The sequence below is a fragment of the Oculina patagonica genome, chromosome 13 (assembly GCF_052425735.1).
Source record: "Oculina patagonica isolate OP01 chromosome 13, crgOcupat, whole genome shotgun sequence".
Classification (NCBI taxonomy): domain Eukaryota; kingdom Metazoa; phylum Cnidaria; class Anthozoa; order Scleractinia; family Oculinidae; genus Oculina; species Oculina patagonica.
The window spans coordinates 37449858-37473062 of NC_135770.1; the positions used below are offsets into that span (position 1 = coordinate 37449858).

The 23205-nt window shown below is 40.6% G+C and overlaps 2 protein-coding genes across 2 annotated transcripts; both read left to right on the forward strand.

Moving 5' to 3' along the window:
- The first annotated feature begins 3398 nt into the window (after positions 1-3398).
- LOC144634424 (cocaine esterase-like) lies at positions 3399-14520 on the forward strand. Its single transcript, XM_078493375.1, has 8 exons — positions 3399-3457; positions 7030-7195; positions 9431-9649; positions 10306-10528; positions 11080-11456; positions 12048-12494; positions 13458-13815; positions 13910-14520. The coding sequence occupies exons 1-8, from the start codon at positions 3455-3457 to the stop codon at positions 14271-14273; spliced, it is 2157 nt and encodes a 718-aa protein (XP_078349501.1). The 5' UTR covers positions 3399-3454; the 3' UTR covers positions 14274-14520.
- Positions 14521-15546: 1026 nt separating this feature from the next.
- On the forward strand, positions 15547-23205 carry LOC144637190 (uncharacterized; the record flags this gene model as incomplete). Its single annotated transcript, XM_078496322.1, has 2 exons — positions 15547-15796; positions 22172-23205. Coding segments are annotated over exons 1-2 (1278 nt in total), but the record flags the coding sequence as incomplete, so codon positions are not given.

A 23205-nucleotide genomic window follows, 5' to 3' on the forward strand; every position in this document is an offset into this window, starting at 1 on the left:
AAATTTACCTTGGGAAATGTCGGTCACACACGATTTGTGAGTTTCCCGAAGTAAAGAGCCCTTTTACCACGGTAAAAGGACGATGCGTAATCGCATCTGTATAAGTTTGACACACTACACTAAGCTATTCTTTTCTTGAAACGCTACACTGCTACACAATGTTCATGGCAAAGCCACTGCCCGGCTACTTTTCGAACAGAAATCAAGTTATCGCCGCGTAGAACACAAAGCACATGAAAGCAAACTACTCTCTGGCAGTTAGAAAGGACTAATGCAAAGTATAAACGAAAGAGATAACTTATATTTGACGAGTTCTATTAGGTAGACAGAAATTCTTACATTCGATGTAAACAACTGACAAGACACCGTTTGACCTTGTATCGTATATCAACTTTTGTTGAACAATCATTCAACACCGCATTTGGCAGCCTCTTTAATTTGTTAATTTTTTGAAAAATTTCCTTAAAAGTAGTTGGGTTAATACTCTAGCTTAGTAAAAATTACTTCAGATGTGAACAGGTCTAATTTCAACTTTTAAAAAACAGTTAAAAAGTAGCTTACTTTGTAGCCGTGGCAACGTATCGTGTTCAAAAGAACCGAAGTGCACTTCCAAAACAATTATTCGCCTCAGGCTCAGTGAATCACGGCGAATATATCTTACGCGCTATCAAAACAATTTCAGGAAATCGCGGAATGTCAATCAAATGCGTTATCAGAACACGCAAGACTTGTATGACACGCTCATTTCTTTTTGTAAAAAGAAAATTCACACAATCACAAATCACGCATTTTGTTCCTTTCGCGATAACTTAAATCGACGGTTTGCAAGAGGAGCAAATTCAGATCAGCCAATGAACGGCGGCCAACATTGGCCATTTCCATTGAAAAGCGCCACATTTTATAATCCAGCTGAACTGCGAAGCCTGCCAGCAGGTCCAGAGCCTGCACATGATCCAATACGCATGCAATCACTAATTCTACTGGCAAGAAGCACGCCATCGCTGCCATCGCCTCAGTCTTCAGTTGCAAGTGATGTCGAAGTACTTGCTACGGCAAACACAAAACGATAAAACCTCGCGTTAAGTCTGCTGATAGGACTGAGAAAGAAACGCACGAACTTCTTGAAGCGTGGGCCCCCAAATTCAGTAAGCTGTGGGGAGTTTCACAAAGAGAAAAAAATCAAAATCTGGAACGATATCTATTCTTTGTATAAAGAAAGGTGTCCAGAAAGCCAGAGAATGCTACAGCAGGTGAAGAATCTAGAGTACGAGTTCAAGCAGTTCAAGCAGCGATCTCGCTCGACTGGAGAAGATGGAATTCAGAAAATTAAAGGCTTCCCTATTTCGACATCTTTGTTGAGGTGATGGGACACCGCCACATCATCGATCCCTCTAAAATGGCCGATTCCTATGGCCGATTATTAAAATGGCAATGAGTTCTACCTTTATACCTCAGAGCCGAGTGTAAACGAGGGTTCGCAAATCGAAAGTGTAAATGTTTCTCTCGATGAATCAGAACCGCCTGAGAAAAGAAAGGCAAAAAAGACTCCAGACTGGCAGAGTTCTTTTATTGAAATGTGGGAAAAAAGTATGGAACAGCACAACGCAAGATTTGAACGATCGGCTGAAATGTTCCATGACACAGCAGGCAAATGGAACAAACAAACGCCACAGTTGACATTTTTAAGATTTAGCATCAAAATAATTGTCTTTATCTAATCGTTTATCTTCTGTTATTGAATCGTTGTTATCGTTGTCACCCCTTTTAATACTGCAAAACTCACGTAGCAATCATAGTCTATTTTAGGATGCTTGTTTTTTGTTCAACCCAGTTTTTCAACGCAATTCTCCAGCGTACTTTCAACATGCCAAATGCTACAGATCGTAGCTCACCGAACTTTAGGTTTAACTTTCTCTGCTCCTGAGTCAGGCGTCCTCTGTCCGGGTAGGGTTTCACTAGCCAGTTCGTTAGTGGATAGGCAATGTCGCCAGCTAAAAGGGGCCTTATTTCTGTTCCATTTATATTGCCTGTTGGACCACTAATAATTTGCTCGTTTGCTGCAAGTTCAGAAAAAAAACGTCACCTCTTCTGCCTGCATTGTGTGTCGTTTATTAACAGAAAAGGTCAACGCTTAATATCATCGTGGGAGTGCACCGATCAGAAGACCCGAAGAGGACTGTGAACTAACTACAGCAATAAACGTAAAAAAGAAAAAAAAATTTAAGAACAGTAAAGCATGCCTGTATTTTTACATAATAAGCCTTTTACAATAAATACTCCTAATCTACAGTTTGATAAACCAGCGCGTTAGTTGCGACCTTTGTTAAGAAACATTATCTGTTCTTTGATACGAAATTCCGGCGGCCTCAGATCACAAAGCAAATGTTGACATGGCGGGAAAATTCCGCGGCCTCACAAAGCAAATGTTGACATGGCGGGAAAAATGTTGACATGGCGGGAAAATTCGGCGGCCTCAGAAAGCAAACACGAATGGAATGCACCTTGTCCCCCTGTAGATATATCTCGTGTCGTCATGACAACGTCATGCGACACGAGACAAAAAGGACGGTTTCTCTAGCGACGTTATACGACATGGTTCAGTGCATGCAGTATGTTGTAGACACGTCTAGACATAAGATGTAAACCCGATAAACCGAATATAAAATACAAAATTGTGGAGTTTTCGTTACTGTTTGTAAATCTTTTCGGTAGAACAAGGGATTCGATTTATTTCGGCAAACGATTTCAACCCTTAGGCAATCAGAGGTTCCGTGATCGCAAGACTGCAAACTGCAAAGGCTCCAGAGGAAAATTATTCAAAATGTTGGCGTGATTGGTGCAAAGTAAACAGTAAACACCTCAATCGCTCAATCGTTTGATTTTCGCTTTTCCTTCCCGCTATCGTTTCGCTGTTATCGAAGAAACAAACCTTCCTTCTAACAGTGTTTAGGTCTGCTACAATAGTTGGGGTGAGATAAAAACCGGAAAATGCAAGCTTACCTCAGTACAAATTGTAACTTGCCATCAGGCGAACGGTAACTGCAGATACGAATTCGTTACAATTTTTGAAAGTTGGCGGCAACTGGGGCAAATCGTAGCGTCGGGCGCATCGGTTTTTCAATTTTTTCTATAAAAAAATCACTCAAACCTATTCTTCAGTAGGGCAGTGAATGTTCTCAAAAAGGAAGGAATTACAATTGGTATTTACTTGTAAATTGGAGCGAAACGAGAACCGAATATTGTTCCGTGACCGATGGAAACCCATTCGTTGTTTGTGGTTTCTGCGGTCTGAAGTTCTCGCATGTGATTGGTTAAAAGACAAAGAACATTCCAGACATATTTTAAGTGTTCACGCTTTAATAAGAAGCGGTGTAAAACTCGGGTCAAAATAAACAAAGCCGGCATTTACAAACGGATGCGTGGATCACGGAAGGGTTATTCAGAGCAGATATAAATGGTGAGTATAAGTGTTTCGATTTTGTTATATGTACGTTTTCTTAAACATATTATCACTCAGTGCATTTTTGCTGTAGTTAGAGAATTGAACAGCACAAAAGCGCGACAAAAGCTACGCGACAATTAGCCAAGCGAGTGTCAATATATTAAATTATATTGTGATGACTCCTAGCCTGCGAGCAGGCTCTCTATTTGGGGGCAACGTGAATATTGAACTCTTCGAGCGCCGAAGGCGCGATCCCGCGAGTGCCGAAGGCGCGATCCCGCGAGTGCCGAAGGCGCGAGTCGGCGAGCGAAGCGAGCCGCTGGGCGAGTGATGCGAGCCCGCGATTAAAATTGAGAGCCTGCACGCACGCCATTGAATTTCAAATCCGGCGCGTTCGTCCACGAACGCAGCACTCTGATTGGTCAAAAATGACAGGCTCAATTAATGTGAGAAAAACCAGCGTCCATATCAACAAATCAACTACGGCCGGCGTCCGTGAATAGGCACGCGAGTTCGTTCAGCAGCGTTCATGAAGCATTTTGGAAACTTTCGCTTGATTCTAACGATCTCCTTAACTTAAAACAAGAACAGGAAGATGCGGTAAATTATCTTCTAGAAGGACGAGATGTTTTTGCGGTTATGCAAACCGGTTACGGCAATTACTTCATACATGTATTTCAACTCTTTGCAGTGGCAATGGTGGAGAAGAAAGTTTACGAGCGACTCTCAGACACTATCGTTTTAGTAATATGCCCACTTTCCAGCATAATTGAAGACCAGGTGCCCGGGACCAGGTGAAGGAGGGACAATCGATGGGTTGAACTGTGTTGCTTTGCGAGATTTAACCGGCGTTACGAGCGTCAGTTCGCAGTTAATATTTGCATCGGCTGAGAAGTCCGCGACAGTCGGACGAAACGTGCAGGAGAATAAAGCAGCTTTACAAATGCCGTTCGCAGAGTGATGCTCACTAGTTAAGTTCGATTTTCTGATTTTTTTGGGGACAGGAATCGCACACACGGCTGGACAAACTAGACAATATTGCGAATTGTTTTTCAATTTGTTCGTACATCTGTCATCACTTGTCCGCGGCTCCCATCGCGATTTGACGCTTCAAATAAATTTTCCGTTTACATGCGAACCGATTTACCAGTTCCATATTTTACCAAAAATGTACATTTGCAGATACAGTAACATTCACTCTCTTTGTTTACAACTTTTTTCGAAATAAACGCGCGAGCGTTCGATCGATATATTGACACCGGAAGCGTAGCGAGTTGTCAACAAGTTGTCACATTTCGAGGGGCCGGATTTGAAATTCAATGGCGCGCGTGCAGGCTCTCCCTCGGCGTGCCCACTTCGCCCACGCACTCGCGCCTTCGGCACTCGCGGGATCGCGCCTTCGGCGCTCGAGCAGTTCAATATTCACGTTGCCCCCGAATAGAGAGCCTGCTCGCAGGCTAGATGACTCCAAAGTCGTTTAGTTAATAGAATATAAAGCTCACTATAACAGCAATGTGCTTTGTTCGACATCAACATCGACCACTTGCAGAGATGATAAAGCGAGTTGAACATAAATCTTTGAGATCGCTTCATCTGGCCGAAAAATATTCCTGTAACATAATCGCTTGAATGCAGTCGGTCAGGCGAAGAGGGATTGATCCGATCAAAATTCAAGTTGGTCACGTTACAATCTAATCCTTTATAAACATAAACATAGGGCCCGGACGCACTGGACAGACAAAATTTGTTTGGCTCTACCAAAAGTCTCGACAAATTTTGTCTCTACCAAATTTTGAATTTGGCAATCGTGGACGCACTTGAAAACACCAAATTTTTTGATAACCACAAAGTGTCAATCATGTTAAAACTGTACACCTTCGATAACTTTCTGTTCGCTGAAAAGAGTCTTATGTTCCGGCCGATAAGAGCCGTATTTTTTGCTTTTAGTACAATTCAATAGTCTTGACTCGCCGCGCTTTTATTTTGATCAGCAGCGGTACTTGTACTCGGGCGGTTTGAAAATTGTGCCAAGCCAGGAGTACTGCGAGCTGTATATATATATATATATATTGTTGTGTGAGTCGATTGTCGTTATATCCTTGCCGTCCTCCGCCGTTCACAGCTCAATTGTCGAGAAAAAATAAAATATTTTGGCAGACAACTGCCTTTAAAAGCGAGATCAGATATACTTGTTTGACGTTTTCTTTAAGATTAAGTCATGTTAATTGAAAAATCTGTCAGTTTTGACGCTTGACAAAAATTTGTCCTGCTCCGAGGCAGGACGACGGAGCCTTTGAAGTTTGGTAAGGGTTGACAAAATTTGGTAGATCTGAAAATCCCCGGGCGCACTTGTCTCACGGAACTGGTGACAGATTTTTTTGCAAAATAAACAAAAATTTGCCCAGTGCGTCCGGGCCCATAGTCCTTGACTTTGGAAGAGATAGAAAGATCGCGATAAAACTAGTAATTGGAAAACCAGTATTGACTATGAAATTAATATGTTTTTATGTAATATGTTGAAATAGTGGCTTGAATACCAGGCGATCTCTGAATATTGAATAACTTCCGGAAAAACACGCAAATAAAAAATTTACATAACTTTTACAGCTAACACTTTCTTTTGGTCCAACGGTCAATAAATCACACAGAGTGCTGGAACAACACGTTAATAGTTTGTTATATCTCGAGTCAACTTCGACTGGTGACTGAAAATAAAAAAAAGAGAGAAAGAAAGCGCTTTTCGAGCGTGGTGTTCTTTTAACCCAAGTGGTTTATTTTGCTGATAAAACACAGAAGCCGTGATATATATTGCTTTTATTATATGGCATACGCTGAGTACAGGTGGTACCCATGTTGCGTACTCGGGAAGGAAGTGACGTAAGCACGAAATAAGTGTTTTGTTTTTCTTCCCTTCTTCCATTCTCGTCCCCAGAGCCACTTGCTCCTCTTAGCTGGTAGAGCCTGGGGCAACCTCTTTCCCAGGGCTTTTAGAGGGAGAAGCCCTGGGAAGGGGGTTGAGCCTTGGCTTCGAGGAACAACTGGCTCTGGGGACACATGGTTTTATTGGCTAGATTTTCAACGAAGGAAATTTAAATTTAGCAAATCAAATCAACCGTTTAAAAATCCCTTTGTTGTGCATGTGAGAGATTTACTACGATTGATTTGATTGTCTAGTTTCAAATTCTCTTTGTTAAATTCTACACAATTTAATCACAGACTGCCCCAGACTTAGCCGGCAAAGAGGAACAAGCTGCTCTGAAGACGAGAATGGGGCTGACTCGTTCCTAGGTCGCCTCTCTCTCCTCCGCAGAGGCTTCTTCGCGCATCTCTCCCCATCTCCCTCTGCGGAGCCTCTACACGCTCGACCAGAACCATTATTTTTGTATTTAAATGTACATAACTATGAATCGTTATGTCATTAACGACTACATGACTTGAGACTTGAGTCTTGAATTTTCACCACACCCCTTCAACAAATTTCTCAAAATAACACTTTATTTCATTTGGTTTTTGTTTAATTCATGTCATAGATTATATTCTTGTTCTAGCCAAGAAAGTCCTCTCGAATATCGTTTTTGTTTTTGTAGAATCTAAATGCACAAACCAATATGTCATATACTGTGAATCGAACCCCATTGGCTTGGATCCCAATGCGTGATGGTACCAAACTGGCAGCAAAACTCTGGATCCCAGAACTGGTTAATAACAGAACTGACAAGTCCCCGGAAGGTGCAAAATATCCCGCTATACTAGGTGAGACTGATTTGTATTCTGAACTCTGCTGCTATGAAGCTGTACAAGGAGGATCAAGGAGGAAGTCAGTCCTTCTCTCATAGTAGCAAGTCTCTCATAGCAAGTCACGATTACAACAATTTAAGTGCTATTAGTTATCACATTGAAGCATAAACTGTGTTGTAACATATTAGGGTCAAAGAAATGTTAAATAATGTGGCCAGAATGTTTTTGCAACAGTGTAAAAATTTTCCATTTTACCTGCTTTAATTAGCATCCGTGTTTCCATATGGCTATTTTGTTACTTATTCATTGTCTCGTTCTGTAGAAGGTAGAACATCCTGCTCTAAAAGAACACAGTAAAAAACACTGCAACGACTTTCCTTAGAAGATGTGGGATTTTCAAACTTTAAAGAAATGGACAGAAGTTTTAAAAATGTTCTCCCTTCCACAGTAGTAGTTGTATGGTGGCCCATCAGTGCCATAGTATTTTACGCTGTATTTTACACAATTTTTTCTTTTTTATATTTATATTTTTATTCTCTTATTCTTTTTTTAGTTTTATTTTATTTTATTTTATTTATTTTGATTATTATTTTATTTTTTTTTCATTTTTCTTCTTGTTTTTTATTTTTATTTTTTATTTTACTTTTATTTCATTTTATATTTTATTTTTATACTTTTTTATTTTTTTGATCAGCAAAAAAAAAAAAAAAAAACGTCCGTGGCCCACGAGTGCCATAGCAAAAAAAAAAAAAAAAAAAAAAAAAAAAAACAGCCGTGGCCCAGGAGTGCCATAGACCATGATGCATTGAGAAGGAGTAGTTAAGCAACATGGCGGCTCGAACAAGGAAAGATACCTGGAAAGAAGATGAAGAACTTACGCAGGACTTAGGGCAATACCTGAAACAGGGGCTGAAAAGAGATGACATTTTGGCATAGAAAAAGCAGGTGACAGGCCTACACAGAATACTTCGTTCGTGACATTTGAACATTTGCCATTTTGTATTTGATTTGGTCAGCCAATTGACTTTTTGCTTCTCACTTCTTTAGAAAGGGCACTATATATACGCCTGCAAATGTGCAGAGGATGTAGGACTGCACGGTTTCCCGTAAGTAGATTTTGACACCTCTGTATTAAATTTGTCATGTATCTTGGCTCATTCATATTTGCAAGATATGGTGGTATACACAACACACAAAAAACAAACTTGCGTGTTGTAAATATGCAGTCAAACTAAATTTAATCGTTTGGTGCAAGAATGTCACACAACGAAAAAGGGAGGTAAAAACATTTTAACATCGATCGATATCAAACGACTTAACGCTCGATCAAATTGATGCAAGAAACACATAAACATAAACTTACCGACACATGTCCTATGTCTTCTGCACATTTGCTGGGCGGCTGAAGTCTTACGACTCTATTTAACTTAAAATGACTCCTAATAAAACAGCTGACAGCGTATAGTGCCCTTTATAAACGAGTGAGAAGCAAAAATAAATTGGCCGACCAAATCCACTACAGAACGGCAAATGTACAAATGTCACGAACGAAGTATTCTGTGTAGGCCTGTCACCTGCTTTTTCTATGCCAAAATGTCATCTCTTTTCAGCCCCTGTTTCAGGTATTGCCCTAAGTCCTGCGTAAGTTCTTCATCTTCTTTCCAGGTATCTTTCCTTGTTCGAGCCGCCATGTTGCTTAACTACTCCTTCTCAATGCATCATGGTCTATGGCACTCCTGGGCCACGGCTGTTTTTTTTTGTTTTTTTTTTTTTTTTTTTTGCTATGGCACTCGTGGGCCACGGACGTTTTTTTTTTTTTTTTTGCTGATCAAAAAAATAAAAAAGTATAAAAATAAAATATAAAATGAAATAAAAGTAAAATAAAAAATAAAAATAAAAAACAAGAAGAAAAATGAAAAAAAAAATAAAATAATAATCAAAATAAATAAAATAAAATAAAATAAAACTAAAAAAAGAATAAGAGAATAAGAATATAAATATAAAAAAGAAAAAAATTGTGTAAAATACAGCGTAAAATACTATGGCACTGATGGGCCACCATATAGTTGTTGTTTTTTTTAACAAAAACTGACGAATATCATCTTCAAAGGAATTCGTCACGGTCGTTGCATCCTGAAAAAATTGGACTTTTTTCGCAATCAGTCGTTACCACCTGTGTTTGTTGTCGACTCATTTTTCTTTCTTTGGTGTTTCTACCTTAGTAAGCTATTATTGTAACTTGCTTTCTAGAAATGCTTCCATATCGGCGCGGTGACTACACAGCACAGAGGGATGAAAAGACCCATTCGTATTTTTGTTCCCATGGCTATGTCTGTGTCCGTGTAGACATGCGGGGGTCTGGGGACTCAGAAGGATTTTATTATGATGAATATGAAAAACAAGAACAGGATGACTGTTGTGACGTCATCAGCTGGATTTCACAGCAAGACTGGTGTACTGGAAATGTTGGTAGGTTTTGTGCAAACAATCGGTACCGACTTATGTTTTTTTAGCGTGTTATACAGCGATTTTCATTTTTTGTAAAACCAAAACCAAAGTGATCACTATGGCCAATCACAGAAGGACACAGACAGTTCAGTGAACCAATCAAAACTCGTAATAAATTCATCTGGCTTGCACGTGCGAAGCACGGAAAACGTGTGTGTAAGATGACATGATTAGAAGGTGAAAGGTAAGAAAAAGTCTCCAATCCTTAGGAATTCTAAGTGGTTTACCAGGGGAAGGGTCGGGGAACTCTAATCTTCGGTTTCCGTAACATGAAGCGACTAGAAATATTTCTACTCCTCCCTGGATGGGATGCCAGTCCTTTACAGGATTACCCCCAGCATTTAATTCACCGGTAACCATTTATACACCTGCGTAGAAAGAGGCACTGTAAAGAGCAAAGCGACTTGCCCAAGAACACAACAAAATGAGCCTAGCCAGGGGTCGAACCCGGACCACTCGATCCGGAATCCAGGCAGCAAACATTAGACCACCGCGCCTACCAATTTTTACTTTGTGAAAGTTTTCTTGTTTTGTATGAGTGACTGTGATGGTGGAAGTACACGTCAAAAAAATCAACATTTGAATTAACCACCTAATACTCAAGACTTTCATTCCAGGAATGTATGGGAAGAGCTGGGGAGGATTTAATGGCCTTCAGTTAGCAGCCAGACGACCCCCTGCGCTGAAGACTATCATATCTGCGGATTCCACTGATGATCGCTACGCTGATGACATACACTACCGTGGCGGCTGTGTTCTTGCAAGGGAAATGCTGTCCTGGGCTCATATCATGTTCCTTTGGAATGCACGCCCTCCTCATCCAGACAGCCTGGGTCCTAGGTATTTTTTCTCAATCTACTCCATTCCTGTCCAGGACTATAAATCAAAAATTCAATCTGCGTAGAAATAGTTAGTAGTTATGCATTGTTTACCATTTAGCCAATAAACAATTACATTGCAATTTGTAGCAGCAGCCTCCGCGCATTCGATCATTATCCATCTCTCCTATTGACCTGCCACTGGCTTATTTATTTGGAATAATTAATAAATATACAATACAATAATTCACAAGAAACTTCCATTGTCTTTGGTCTGACGCTTGTTCTTTTAGCTTTTTTGAAAACTATGCTGCCCTTGACTTTTTCATTTCCTTTTCCACTATTCTCTTCCAGGTCTCTTTTGGGGCGCGATTGGGGCGACTGCATTTCCTCCACCTCCCCGCATTATGCTACTACATTAAACAAATTTCAGTGAATTTTTTACCCTAATTTTAAACTTGATTTGCCATGCAATTTGATCACATCTTTGAGCCAGCCAAGGAGAACTAACTTTTTTAAAAAGGTAGAGCTATTTATCTAAATGGAATAATATCTTGTTTAATGAATTTGCAGATGGAAAGAAGTGTGGCTAGAACGCTTGAATAAATCAAGTGAACCATGGGTACACAAATGGCTGTCACATCAGACACGTGACCCATACTGGCAGCATGGCTCCATTGCTGAAGATTTCACTTCCATTAAATGTCCTGTGTTCCTAGTTGGAGGATTTTCTGATCTCTATACTGACGCAGTATTCCGTATGGTGGAACATCTGAAGTGTCCTGTTCGTGCATTAATTGGGCCATGGTCCCATAAATGGCCCGGTGTCTCATCACCAGGACCGCGGATAGACCACCTTAAAGAGAGCCTCAGATGGTGGGACTGTCATTTGAAGGGACTGCCTACTGGTATCATGGACGAACCTGTTATAAGGGTGTTTGTGAGGAATGGTATGTTTTTAGTTCACTTTCAAAGATGTTTACGTGCTGTACCGTTACCACGGTGATAACGTTTTTGACTACTTTTTGGACAACTTCATAACATCTTTTTGACAACTTTATGATCGATTTTGTTTCAACTGGCCAATATTTTTATAGACTGCAGATTATATCAGACCATAGCCCACGTCATTGAAAGGAAAGCAGGGCTGGTTATGATTTGATCGATTTGTCATCGTATGATATAAAAAAACATGATAGAGTTTGTATGATTAGGTACCCTTATGAAATTTTGTAAGAATTTCTCCATGACGTTCAAAAGCCAGGAAAGATATTTTTCAACATGTTCTATATACAAGAGTGTTTTGAAGTACAAGGAACAAGTCTCCTTAATTGAGACATGAGACTAAAATTGACGAATGTCATTGTGATGACGTCGTACAGAGGGGTAGGATCTCTGTTTGTTCCAAATCGTTACAGTACTGAATGTGTCATCGTCAGAGCTACCACAGAAACTCTTTTTTGCTGGAAATATCCATGAAGGCACACACGAAGTCGCAACCTCATCATATATTCTATTTTGTCTTCTTTCTTCGTCAACAGGAATTTCAAATGCGCACAAGGAAGACATTTGGCCTGGAAAGTGGATAGCAGAGGACCGCTGGCCCTCACCCAATGTACAGCGTCAAGAATTCATTTTACGAACTGACAGAGGTCTGGCAACGGCATCAGACAACCCAGAACAGTGCAACCCAGGGCAGTGCACCTGCGACAAACTTCCTGAATCCAAGGTATCAGTTAAGTCCTCTTTTCTTAGTGGATCATGGGGCGGTCTCCCTTTGGCAAGTAGTCTTGAGGACCTGCCGCTGGAACAAAGATTTGAGGACGCTTTGGCGGAGTGCTGGGAGACGGCAACGCTTAAAGAGCCTGTTGAGGTGCTGGGATTTCCCGAGATTCACCTAGAGATGAGCTGTGACAGGCCCTGTGCTTTGGTAGCCGCTAGATTGTGTGATGTGTTTCCAAATGGAGAATCTTCGCTAATAACACGAGGTACGTAAATAACACACAAAGGTGCTCATATACCTTTGGTAAAATCTGCAATGTTGTGCGAGCCCAAAATGTTAACTGACATATATAATGAAGCGTCCTGAAGCGTAGGAGATCAGTTAAAAAGCTACAAGCACGCTACAAAATGGAATGTTTGTATTAGTGTTCAATCCACCGTATAATCCTTTGGCATATGCGTGATTCCAGAAGGTAACAGCTGCTGCGCATTTTGTTTCCACCCTTTTTGATAGAGACGTTTCTCATGTAACAGGCAAGAGCTCTTAAGAGCTCGCTACATGAATTTACGTGCATCGAGATCAAATTGGAATTTGGATTGCTGATTTTTGTGGAGGGAGTAAAACCGGAGATCCCAGAAACAAACTTCGGTGCAAGGATAAGAACCAACCGCAAACTCAACCCACATATGACACCAGGACCAGGATTCGAATTTAGGTCACACTGGTATGGTGGGAGGCAAGCGCTATCACTAATGCCTCCGGCCCCCTCCCCACTCCCCTAGACATCTAAGGTTCGAGCTGAAAAGTTCCGTACGAGTGACGTAAAACGACGTGGCTCCGTGGAATGTCTTTGATTGGTTAGTTTCTGTGATGCACGCGATTACTGGGTTGGGGCGTCGAGTTCACTGTAATATTGTGTTTATGCTGAAATTGTACTTCAAAACTTTCAAGTGTTTGCGTAGTGGTTTGGTTGAGTTATTGCTTACTGGTTCACGTTTACAAACGGCAGTCAACAGGCAAAATAGACAGGGAGAAAAGGGAAACTGTCTCTCCTCTCTTCCTGGTCCCCTCAACATTCAAACGCCTTTTTTCGCCGTTCCCTGCAATTTGTGAACCTGTAACAAGCTTGTTATGAAGCTTAATCATAGGTAATATGTAAATCGTTTGAAGCCTTCATTTTCTAGGGAAAATGAGTTTGAATTTCGCATATTCTTTAATTTCGCTGCAGGGGTTTTAAACTTGACTCATCTCGGCGGCCATTCACCAAAGGATATTCAGCCACTGAAGCCTCATGAAAACTTCCAAGCGCGGGTTAAATTTGATTCCATTGCCTACACTGTAGCCGCTGGCCATAAAATACGTCTGGCGCTCTCCTCAGTCCACTGGCCGTTTGTCTGGCCTTCTCCACATGTGTCTTCCCTCTCGATACAGACAGGAAGTAAGAGTAAGCTTCTACTTCCTGTTCGAGTATCAAATGACGAAGTAAAAGAAAAGGATGCTCAGCTGCGAGAGCTTGCACCTCCTGATCCTGAATATAAGCACGCTATTTTACCTGTTGAGTGGCGGAGAAAACCCAAGAAGACAAGGTGAGGGTCATGGGATGTTACACTTGCGTTGCCAGAAAGGATTAGACAAGTTGCCGAAGATTTTGCTGATTTTCTTTTTCTTTCATTTTTACAGGACTCTAGAGATTTCTCAACTGGCTGACGAATACAAAGTAGCGGTTTCTAATGACCTTGGATGTGTTCTTTTGAAACATACGAACATTATCTACGACGACGCAAGAACTGAAACCTTCACAGTTAAAGAAGGCGAGCCAAACACAGCTAAGGTCAGCATGCAAGGCCAGGTTACATTGAAAAAAGAATCCGCCGAGAAAGAGGACAATGGGCTCAACCAGTGGGAAACTAGAGTCCAGACTTCAAGCGAGATGTGGTCTGATGAACAGTTCTTCTACTTGAAAAGTCAGTTAACAGCGTGGCATAATGGTGAAGCCTGCTTTGATAAGACATGGACAAAGAAAATGGAACGGTTTTACGTTTAACAGGTTCACTTAGATCCAAAAATTTCAAACATCATTTTTTAACCTGTCTACTCTATTTTTTTGGAATTATAAATTAGAAGTTATGAAAAAATGTTGATGTATTTTCTATGGGGTTTAAATTTTATTTGAAATGACCAGGGTGTTTTTGATCTGTTTCAAATTACCATATGATTATGTAAAATGATAATGATTTACTATGACAAAACACCGCTTTGTTTAACGTAACTGGCAATGAATAATGAATGAAACGAGTATTTTTAATGAAATAGTCGAGCATACTATGATTTTCTGCTGGGGTAAGGGTTCCTTAGGGCGTCGTTTACTTTTTCATTAAAAAACTCATTAATAATTCATAAAGAAAATACAAAAGAAATTTATGTTTAATGAGTTTCTTTATATCTGATAAAGACACGGCTAAACTTTACGTCCAATTTTCTAGGCCAAAATAACCCCAAATCTAAATATTAGTACAAGAATGAGTTGATCTACATCAGAAGATTTTTAAGCCGTTCAATAAATTCGCAGTTCGTGTTTTATCAAGTCTAAAACACTCGGCTGCGCCTCGTGTTTTAAACTTGATAAAACACTGCTGCTCATTTATTAAACATTACATAATACTTGAAACCTGCATTTCTTCGCCATTTCTATGACGTGGAAATCTGAAGTGAAATTGTTCACTTAAAAGTAATTTTCTGCAAGAATTGAGAATAAAATGAATTATACAGAAAGCAGTGAGGACAGTTGCGGCGTTGACACTGAAACTACAAGTGTTTGTTTGCCTATTTATTAAAATTAAAACAGTGACAAAAACGAATTTTAAAGTTATAATTGTTGTGAAAAAGATTATGCTTTTTTTAATATTGCCCAATACATATTTTATAATTAGCCTAATATATGTATATTAAAGTTGACAAAGATCAGAAAAATGTCTGCCGGAGTGTCTGTGGATATAACAGAGAAAATATACCGACGTTGCTGTGGTAAACCGTATAAACGTCAGGCTGTTCCCGTGGCATTCGTCCTGATTGTGGGGAATACAACCCAGTCCTCCCCCCCCCCCCCGGCCTCAGAAAAACAAAGAATCAGATACCCAAACCCACAATGATACAAATTAAATACACATACAAATAATATGACCAGAAGTGACAGTTAAGTCATGCTGTCACTTCCGGCTTAGCTTTCTTTGCAACATACGTACAAACGCAAATAAAGGGATCATTGATACCCTGATAGACAGACAGACATCACGACATCTAGCGTGGCTGTTCTATACCTCGCAATGTGTCTATTCCTAGCTTTCTTGTTGATTTCGGCATGGCCATTTGGAGCTCAAGCCAAAATGTTTGCAGACTGCACCTTTGGAAAGGTAAATACTACAGACGGCCAGAATATGTCCGCGACATTTATTGGCAAACTTGCAGCGGACAAATATACGAGCCATTCGTGCGTCGTGAAGACAGACGGACTAAGCCATCAAAACCATTTCTTCCAAGTGAGAGCTAAAAGGAACAAGGAATCTGAAGGTGAGGACACATTTTGAGTTCAGTTCAAGTACAATCTCGCTGGTTAATTCACTTTCCATAAGTTAGAGTTATAAAGGCGGTCCAAACGAGGACTCATTGTTGTGGGCATATTGCTGCTCATGATGTTTCTTGGGTTATGAGACGAGCAGGAAACGCAACAAATGTTTTGCGCCATGCTGCGCAAACCGAGAAATATTTGTTGTGGACACAAAATGTTTCTGAAAGGAATCAGAATTTTTTTTGTGTGTCTCGGACACAAATTTTGTGTCCACATGCAACATATGTTGTGCGCGCGAGGAAACAGGGAAACATTTGTGTCCGCAACATTATATCCTCGTTTGCCACCGCTTTTAAGGCAGAAATTTGGTATAAAATCATATATTCCATTAGAAAAGGATGCGGTGCCGCTTGCTGCATGGTATACCTAAAATATAAACAATTGAAACGGTCATGTAACACGGTTTACTTGAAATAAAACTTGCAGGCAATGAATATGCAAAGTAAACGTTGCAAGTTGAACTCGAGGGTAAAGGAATGGCTCCTGTAAAACAGGTCTCTGGCGAACAGTTCCGCTGTGTAGATTAAATATAACCGACTAAAACGCGTTTTGCTGTTGCTCCTTTTTAATGAAAGCTAGAATATCTACTTCTACTGAAGCGAACGAAAGCAGTGGCCAATAGGCTACATAAAATTTTTCTTGCTCGTAACGCTACAGCGCCCCAAACCAACGCTGATCTGATAACAGACGAGCTTACGCCCGGCTGCGATCGAACTGCAGACTTGTTCTAGAATTCATTAGTTGTCGCCGGTATTTTATTGCTGGTACTTCATTCAGAATAGCGCGAGTAAAATGTTAATTCCTGTAACAAATTCGTGGAAAAAGCATCAGCTTAAGAAAAAACAAACAATGCATCGCCTGTGCAGAAAGGTTAGCGTATTAGAATAAATATGACAGAAAAAATGTCAACAAAGAGAATTCTTGGAAACTTCTGACATTAAAGCATCGCATCTTGAAAAAACTGGCAAGTTTTTCAAGTTTGTCGTTGGTAATCCGTCTTAATCTTCGTCAGTCGAAACCATCCTTGTGTTATAGCTCCTTTGTTGTTTTTCTACGTTAGAAAATTATTATTTTGAGGTTTCCTTCACTTTGAAAGTAATCAGAATAAAGGGCATGAAGTGCATGCAGAGGCGACGACGTTTCGCAAGGGGGTCTTAACTAAGTTTCAGGAAATTTGTCAAAATATTAACGAATACTAAATAAAAGAAGCTGACAACTTCTGTGTTGAATGATTGTTCAACAAAAGTTTGCGTTATCTTGTAGCGTGACCTTCGATATACGATATTCAATACATTCTCTTTCCCAGAGCCCGCGTTCCCATAGACCAGCGGTCGGGAAACGCGACGCTCGTCTAGGGGGGACGCGGGTTCTGGGAACAAGAATGTATTCAGTACTTCTCGCGAGCGACACGTACAGCACGTAAGGTCAAGCGTTTCTTCCTAATTGTTTACACAGACCCATTGCGTTAGAAAATGTAGAGATGTGGTCATGTCTGTCCACTGAATTTAATAAAACTCACAAATACATAATTTGTCTCTTTCGTTTATACTTTGTATCAGTCCTTTGTAACTTTCTTGGAATATTTTGCCTCTTGTTTTTCGCGGCGATTTCTTGTTAACTCATTCGGTTCTATTGTTCGGTCGATCGCGACAGAAAGTGGTACAAATTCACCCCACTGCCTCTGACATAAGGCTTGACTAACGTCATCAACCTCGTTCCCAGCGTCTCTCATCTTCCCGCCCCCAGGAGTGCTGGGGGCGGGAAGATGAGAGACGCTGGGAACGAGGTTGTAACGTCATCACCTAAAATGACTTAAAATATCGTGACACTGCTCCTTTAAAAACGTTAATCACTTCGATATTAGAGAGATTAAGCATGACGTTATACGGCAAACGGCAAACGCGAGCTTGCCTTTCATTTTGTTACCTTTTTATAGAATTCTAAAATTAATCCCTCATAAAAATTGAAAAAAAATCCCACATTCACGACAAACACAAAACTACTCATTTCCGTGTTCAAACGCTAAACGGCAGACGGCATAAGTTGAATTTTTGCCGTTCGCGCGAAAAATTAACGTCATGAATCTCTCTATTGCCTGCGAGCGGACGCACGTTGGGGTTTTGGCCACGGATTGCACGCGCCGGAAAACCACATTGGCGAGCGAAACGTGAAAATGTGAGACTTCTGTCACTTTTCGCTTCGAACGCCGTCTAGACTTGCCTACAAGTCCAGTTTACAGTGCGCGAAGCGCGAAAGTGAGCCCACAGAGCTCGAAGCGCGAGCCAGTATCTGGTTTGTTTAACGTGCACTTGACAACGCTCAGCTTTATACAGGAGGAAAATTCCTCCTTTAAATTTGGCGCGCTGCAAGTGATAAAAGTCGTTCGCACCGGGGTCTAACACTACCAAACCGGAAACGAGAAGCAAACGACTTTGAAGTCTAACGCTGCTCGTGTGATTACCCGTGAGATACACACCGTCTGGAACATTCTCGACCCCAGAGCTCTTCTCTTTTGCGCATGTCGCCGTCAGTCACGTGGAAAAGACAATAGCTCTGGGGTCGAGAATGCGTCTGGAAGCGATAAGAGGCCGCGTCATGCGCAGGTCTATGGCGGGCCATCGCTATGGCGGGCCATCGCGGTCAAAAGTAGATATCATGATATCACTGCTTGATATCATGATATCTGTGTGATATCATGATATCTTGATATCTTGATAATAGTGATATCCAAGATATCATTTCGTCATGATATCTCTACGATAAGATCTCGCTTTTGCAAATTAATCGCTAAACCATTTCGCAAAATCATGCACGTTGGTTTTGTTTTTTTAGATGTCTGACTTTTGATATCACTTGACGGGTTGTCGTTTGGAGATGTTGCCGGTTTGTGACAAAAACCTTGTATAGCCGGACCCTTCTTTGCCTAGAGATCTATAGACTCGAGTAGACCCCAGCTACCAGTTCACAACCCACAACACACCGTGTGCTTTTAATTTTGGTTTAGAATTTGATGTTAAGTTCATTCAGTCTGGAGCTCCCTACCTCTCAGTTTCTTGGTAGAGTACAGCCCAGTAATCTAAACAGCTTTTTTGAAAAGAGTCCTTGGTTTGGAAAACGAAGTAGCCCGACTAATAGCTCACAGAACTTGCAACTTAACAGAGTCGACAACAACCGCGTTACCTCAGTTTTTCAGTGTTTGTTTTTCTTTTTTTCAGGTAGCCTGCAGAACAGGCGGTTTATTTTTTGCGGGGTTATTGCGAAACGTGACCCCACGAGCGCGGAGCGCGAGGGAAAAATTTATTTTTATTTTTAATTTATTTTTATTTATTTTTAAGTTTATTTTTCCTTCGCGCTTCGCGCTCGCCCCCACGCGACCCGTAAACTAAAAACTCGCACTTCGCGCTTCGACCCGCAAAATAAACCGCCTGTTCTGCAGGCTATTTTTCAGGGCACTCGGCAATAGGGGTTTCCATCTCATTTTAAAACTTTCATCAAACCAAATGCCGCTGTCACGCAATCCCCGGCGCGGAGGGCGGTAAATATCCTGTCCCCTAGTCTGTCTACCCTCACATGGAGGCGATCGAATCTGCAATTCTGCGTGTATACGGCCACAATGTCGATTTAATACCGGTTACCATCTGATCACATCCCATTCAAGATTGGGGGGGGGGGGGTGGTATTTTATATTATTTTTTCAAGAAAGGAGAGTTGGTCAAAAGTTGTTTTGTATCTTTGTCGTCCAACCGTGGAACTCTGAATGAACTGGATAGAGAACAGGAGCGTTGTGAGCTGAACTCGATCGATTTTCAACCGCTCGTCATTTTCGATCATTTATATTCCACAACTTCTTTATCATTTTTTGTAGACTTCTGGGTTGTACTCTCCCATGAAACTAATAGGGAGCTCCAGTGTTGGATGAACTTAACATCAAAGTCTAAACCAATATTAAAAGCACAGGGTTTTTGTAAGCCATAGTGTTGTGGGTTGTAAACTGGTAGCTGGGGTCTACTCGAGTATTTAGATCTCTATGAAAGAATCGAAGCGTCTATACAAGGTTTATGTCATAAACCGGCAACAGCCCCAAATGACAACCCGTCAAGTGATATCAAAAGTCAGACATCTAAAAAAACAAAACCAACGTGACATTTTGCGAAATTGTTTAGCGATTAACAAAATGGTTTTGTGATTAATTTGCAAAAGAGAGATCTTATCGTAAAGATATCATGACGAAATGATATCTTGCCTGATATCATGTTATCAAGATATCAAGATATTATGATATCTCACAGATATCATGATATCGAACAGTGATATCATGATATCTACTTTTGACCGCGATGTATGGCGGGCCATCGCGGTCAAAAGTAGATATCATGATATCACTGCTTGATATCTGTGGGATATCATGATATCTTGATATCTTGATAACATGATATCATGATATCAGGCAAGATATCATTTCATCATGATATCTCTTCGATAAGATCTCGCTTTTGCAAATTAATCACAAAACCATTTTGCAAATCGCTAAACCATTTTGCAAAATGTCACGTTGGTTTTGTTTTTTTTGGATGTCTGACTTTTGATATCATTTGACGGGTTGTCGTTTGGAGGTGTTGCCGGTTTGTGACATAAACCTTGTATAGACCCTTCTTTGCATAGAGATCTATAGACTCGAGTAGACCCCAGCTACCAGCTCACAACCCACAACACACCGTGTGCTTTTAATTTTGGTTTAGAATTTGATGTTAAGTTCATTCAGCTCTGGAGCTTCCTCTCAGTTTCATGGGAGAGTACAGCCCAGTATTAATCTAAACAGCTTTTTTGAAAAGAGTCCTTGGTTTGAAAAAACGAAGGAGCCCGACTAATAACTTACAGAACGTACAACTTAACAGAGTGGACAACAACTGCGTTACCTCAGTTTTTCAGTGTTTTTTCTTTCTTTTTTTCAGGGAACTCGGCAATAGGGGTTTCCATCTCATTTTAAAACTTTCATCGAACCAAATGCCGCTGTCACGCAATCTCCAGCGCGGACGGCGGTAAATATCCTGTCCCCTAGTCTGTCTACTCTCACATGGAGGCAATCGAATCTGCAATTCTGCGTGTATATTTTATATTATTTTTCAAGAAAGGAGAGTTGGTCAAAAGTTAAGTTAATGAACTGGATCGAGAACAGGAGCGTTGTGAGCTGAACTCGATCGATTTTCTACCGCTTGTCATTGATATTCCACAACTTCTTTATCATTTTTTGTAGACTTCTGGGTTGTACTCTCCCATGAAACTAATAGGCAATAGGGAGCTCCAGAGTTGGATGAACTTAACATCAAAGTCTAAACCAATATTAAAAACACAGGGTTTTTGTAAGCCATAGTGTTGTGGGTTGTAAACTGGTAGCTGGGGTCTGCTCGAGTCTTTAGGTCTCTATGAAAGAATCGAAGGGTCTATACAAGGTTTATGTCATAAACCGGCAACAGCCCCAAATGACAACCCGTTAAGCAATATCACAAGTCAGACATCTAAAAAAACAAAACCAAAATGACATTTGCGAAATGGATTAGTGATTAACAAAACGGTTTTGTGATTAATTTGCAAAAGAGAGATCTTATCGTAGAGATATCATGACAAATTATATCTTGCCTGATATCATGATATCAAGATATCAAGATATTATGATATCTCACAGATATCATGATATCAAGCAGTGATATCATGATATCTACTTTTGACCGCGATGGTATACGATGGCCCGCCATACAGGTCGTGATGTCAATTGTCTGTCAGTCGGTGTCTCAAGATTTTAATCTAGGTTGAAATAATTAGTTTTAGTGGGGGTGAGTTAAAGCATTATACATTTTAATCTTTTTACTCATAATTATATCGTAATTTACTTCTTATTATTTAAATATTTATTACTTACATAAGTTCCCTTTGTTTTATACTTGATTTTAATTATTGTCATGCGCTTTATACACGAGCTGCTGGCTTGGATGGGGAGGGCAACCTCATCCTGCGTTATGACTCTGATAAATCGATTGATTGATTGATTGATTGATTGATTGATTGAATGAATGATTGATATTTGTACTATTTGTATTAATAATACGATCGTTTGTTGACGATTACCGAAGATGGCCAAGGTTTTCCGAGAAAGGGTCGAATTTGATCAACCCGGAGATGTTTCGACCATATATCACATATAGAGTGCAGGTTCCAGGGTCCAGATTACAGAGTTCAGGCCAGGTTTTAGACTATGCCGTTTGGACCAGCATTGTTTTTGAAGTCTATCCAGAAATAATCACGTTTGTTCTATTCAACAGGATTTCTGCACTTGTCGGCATATGGAGCAGAGGAGTCGCAGTTATTAGGACACTTGGATGTATCCAAGTCTGAAGACGATTGGAGCTCGTTAACTCTTTGCCCTCCACGTTACAATAAAGAAGTTCAAGATAAATATCTATCAGTTTCAGGAACTCCGAACCTTGCTTTTACGGTGCAAATAGACAGTTCTCCACAGGAAATAAAATTAAATGAGCCAAAAACCGTCGAGTTACCTTCTCTGCCTCCGGAGACCACTCGTGTCTTCCAGTTTATCCCAACTGAGGATATCTCTGACACACAACTTGATGTCACCGTTACTTCTGAGTCAGCGGATGTGCCCGCTTATCTGAAAGTATCACGTGATTGTAAGGATGTCAAGGACAACATATACGTTGTGGACTACAAGGGTGAGTCACTTCGTCTTTCGTTTTCAAAGAAAGGACGGATAACTTTGTCCAAAGTATCCATTCCTCCTTTGACTGATACTACTTCAAGCTGGTTTATTGGAATTGCAATAAAGAATGCGTCAGGTAGCACGGCAACAAAAGCAACTAAGAAAGTCACTTTAGAACTGCGCAAGTCATTTGATTACTCCTATGCTAAACCCATAACTATTTTAGTGGTAGTATCTATATTATTGGGTTTTGGGATATCGTTATTTGCTAATTTCTGCTTTAAAAATAATTCCACATCCAAAGACACTGAAATAGAACTTCATCCCTTGCTAAACCAGTTGGAACAGGGTCAACAATCCTCATCCAGTGTAACTGATACGGAACCCCTTGTGACGCTTGGGTCAAATCGGTTGAAGGGGGCTCAACAACCTTTATCCAGCAATGCTGCTGGTGGACAATCCCGTTCGACGCATGGACCACCTCAAGTGACGTCTACCAGAAAAAAGATAAGAGAAGATATTGACCTGGTTTCCAAAGACACTGAAATAGAACTTCATCCCTTGCTAAACCAGTTGGAACAGGGTCAACAATCTTCATCCAGTGCACCTGAGGCTCAACAACCTTTATCCGGCAATGCT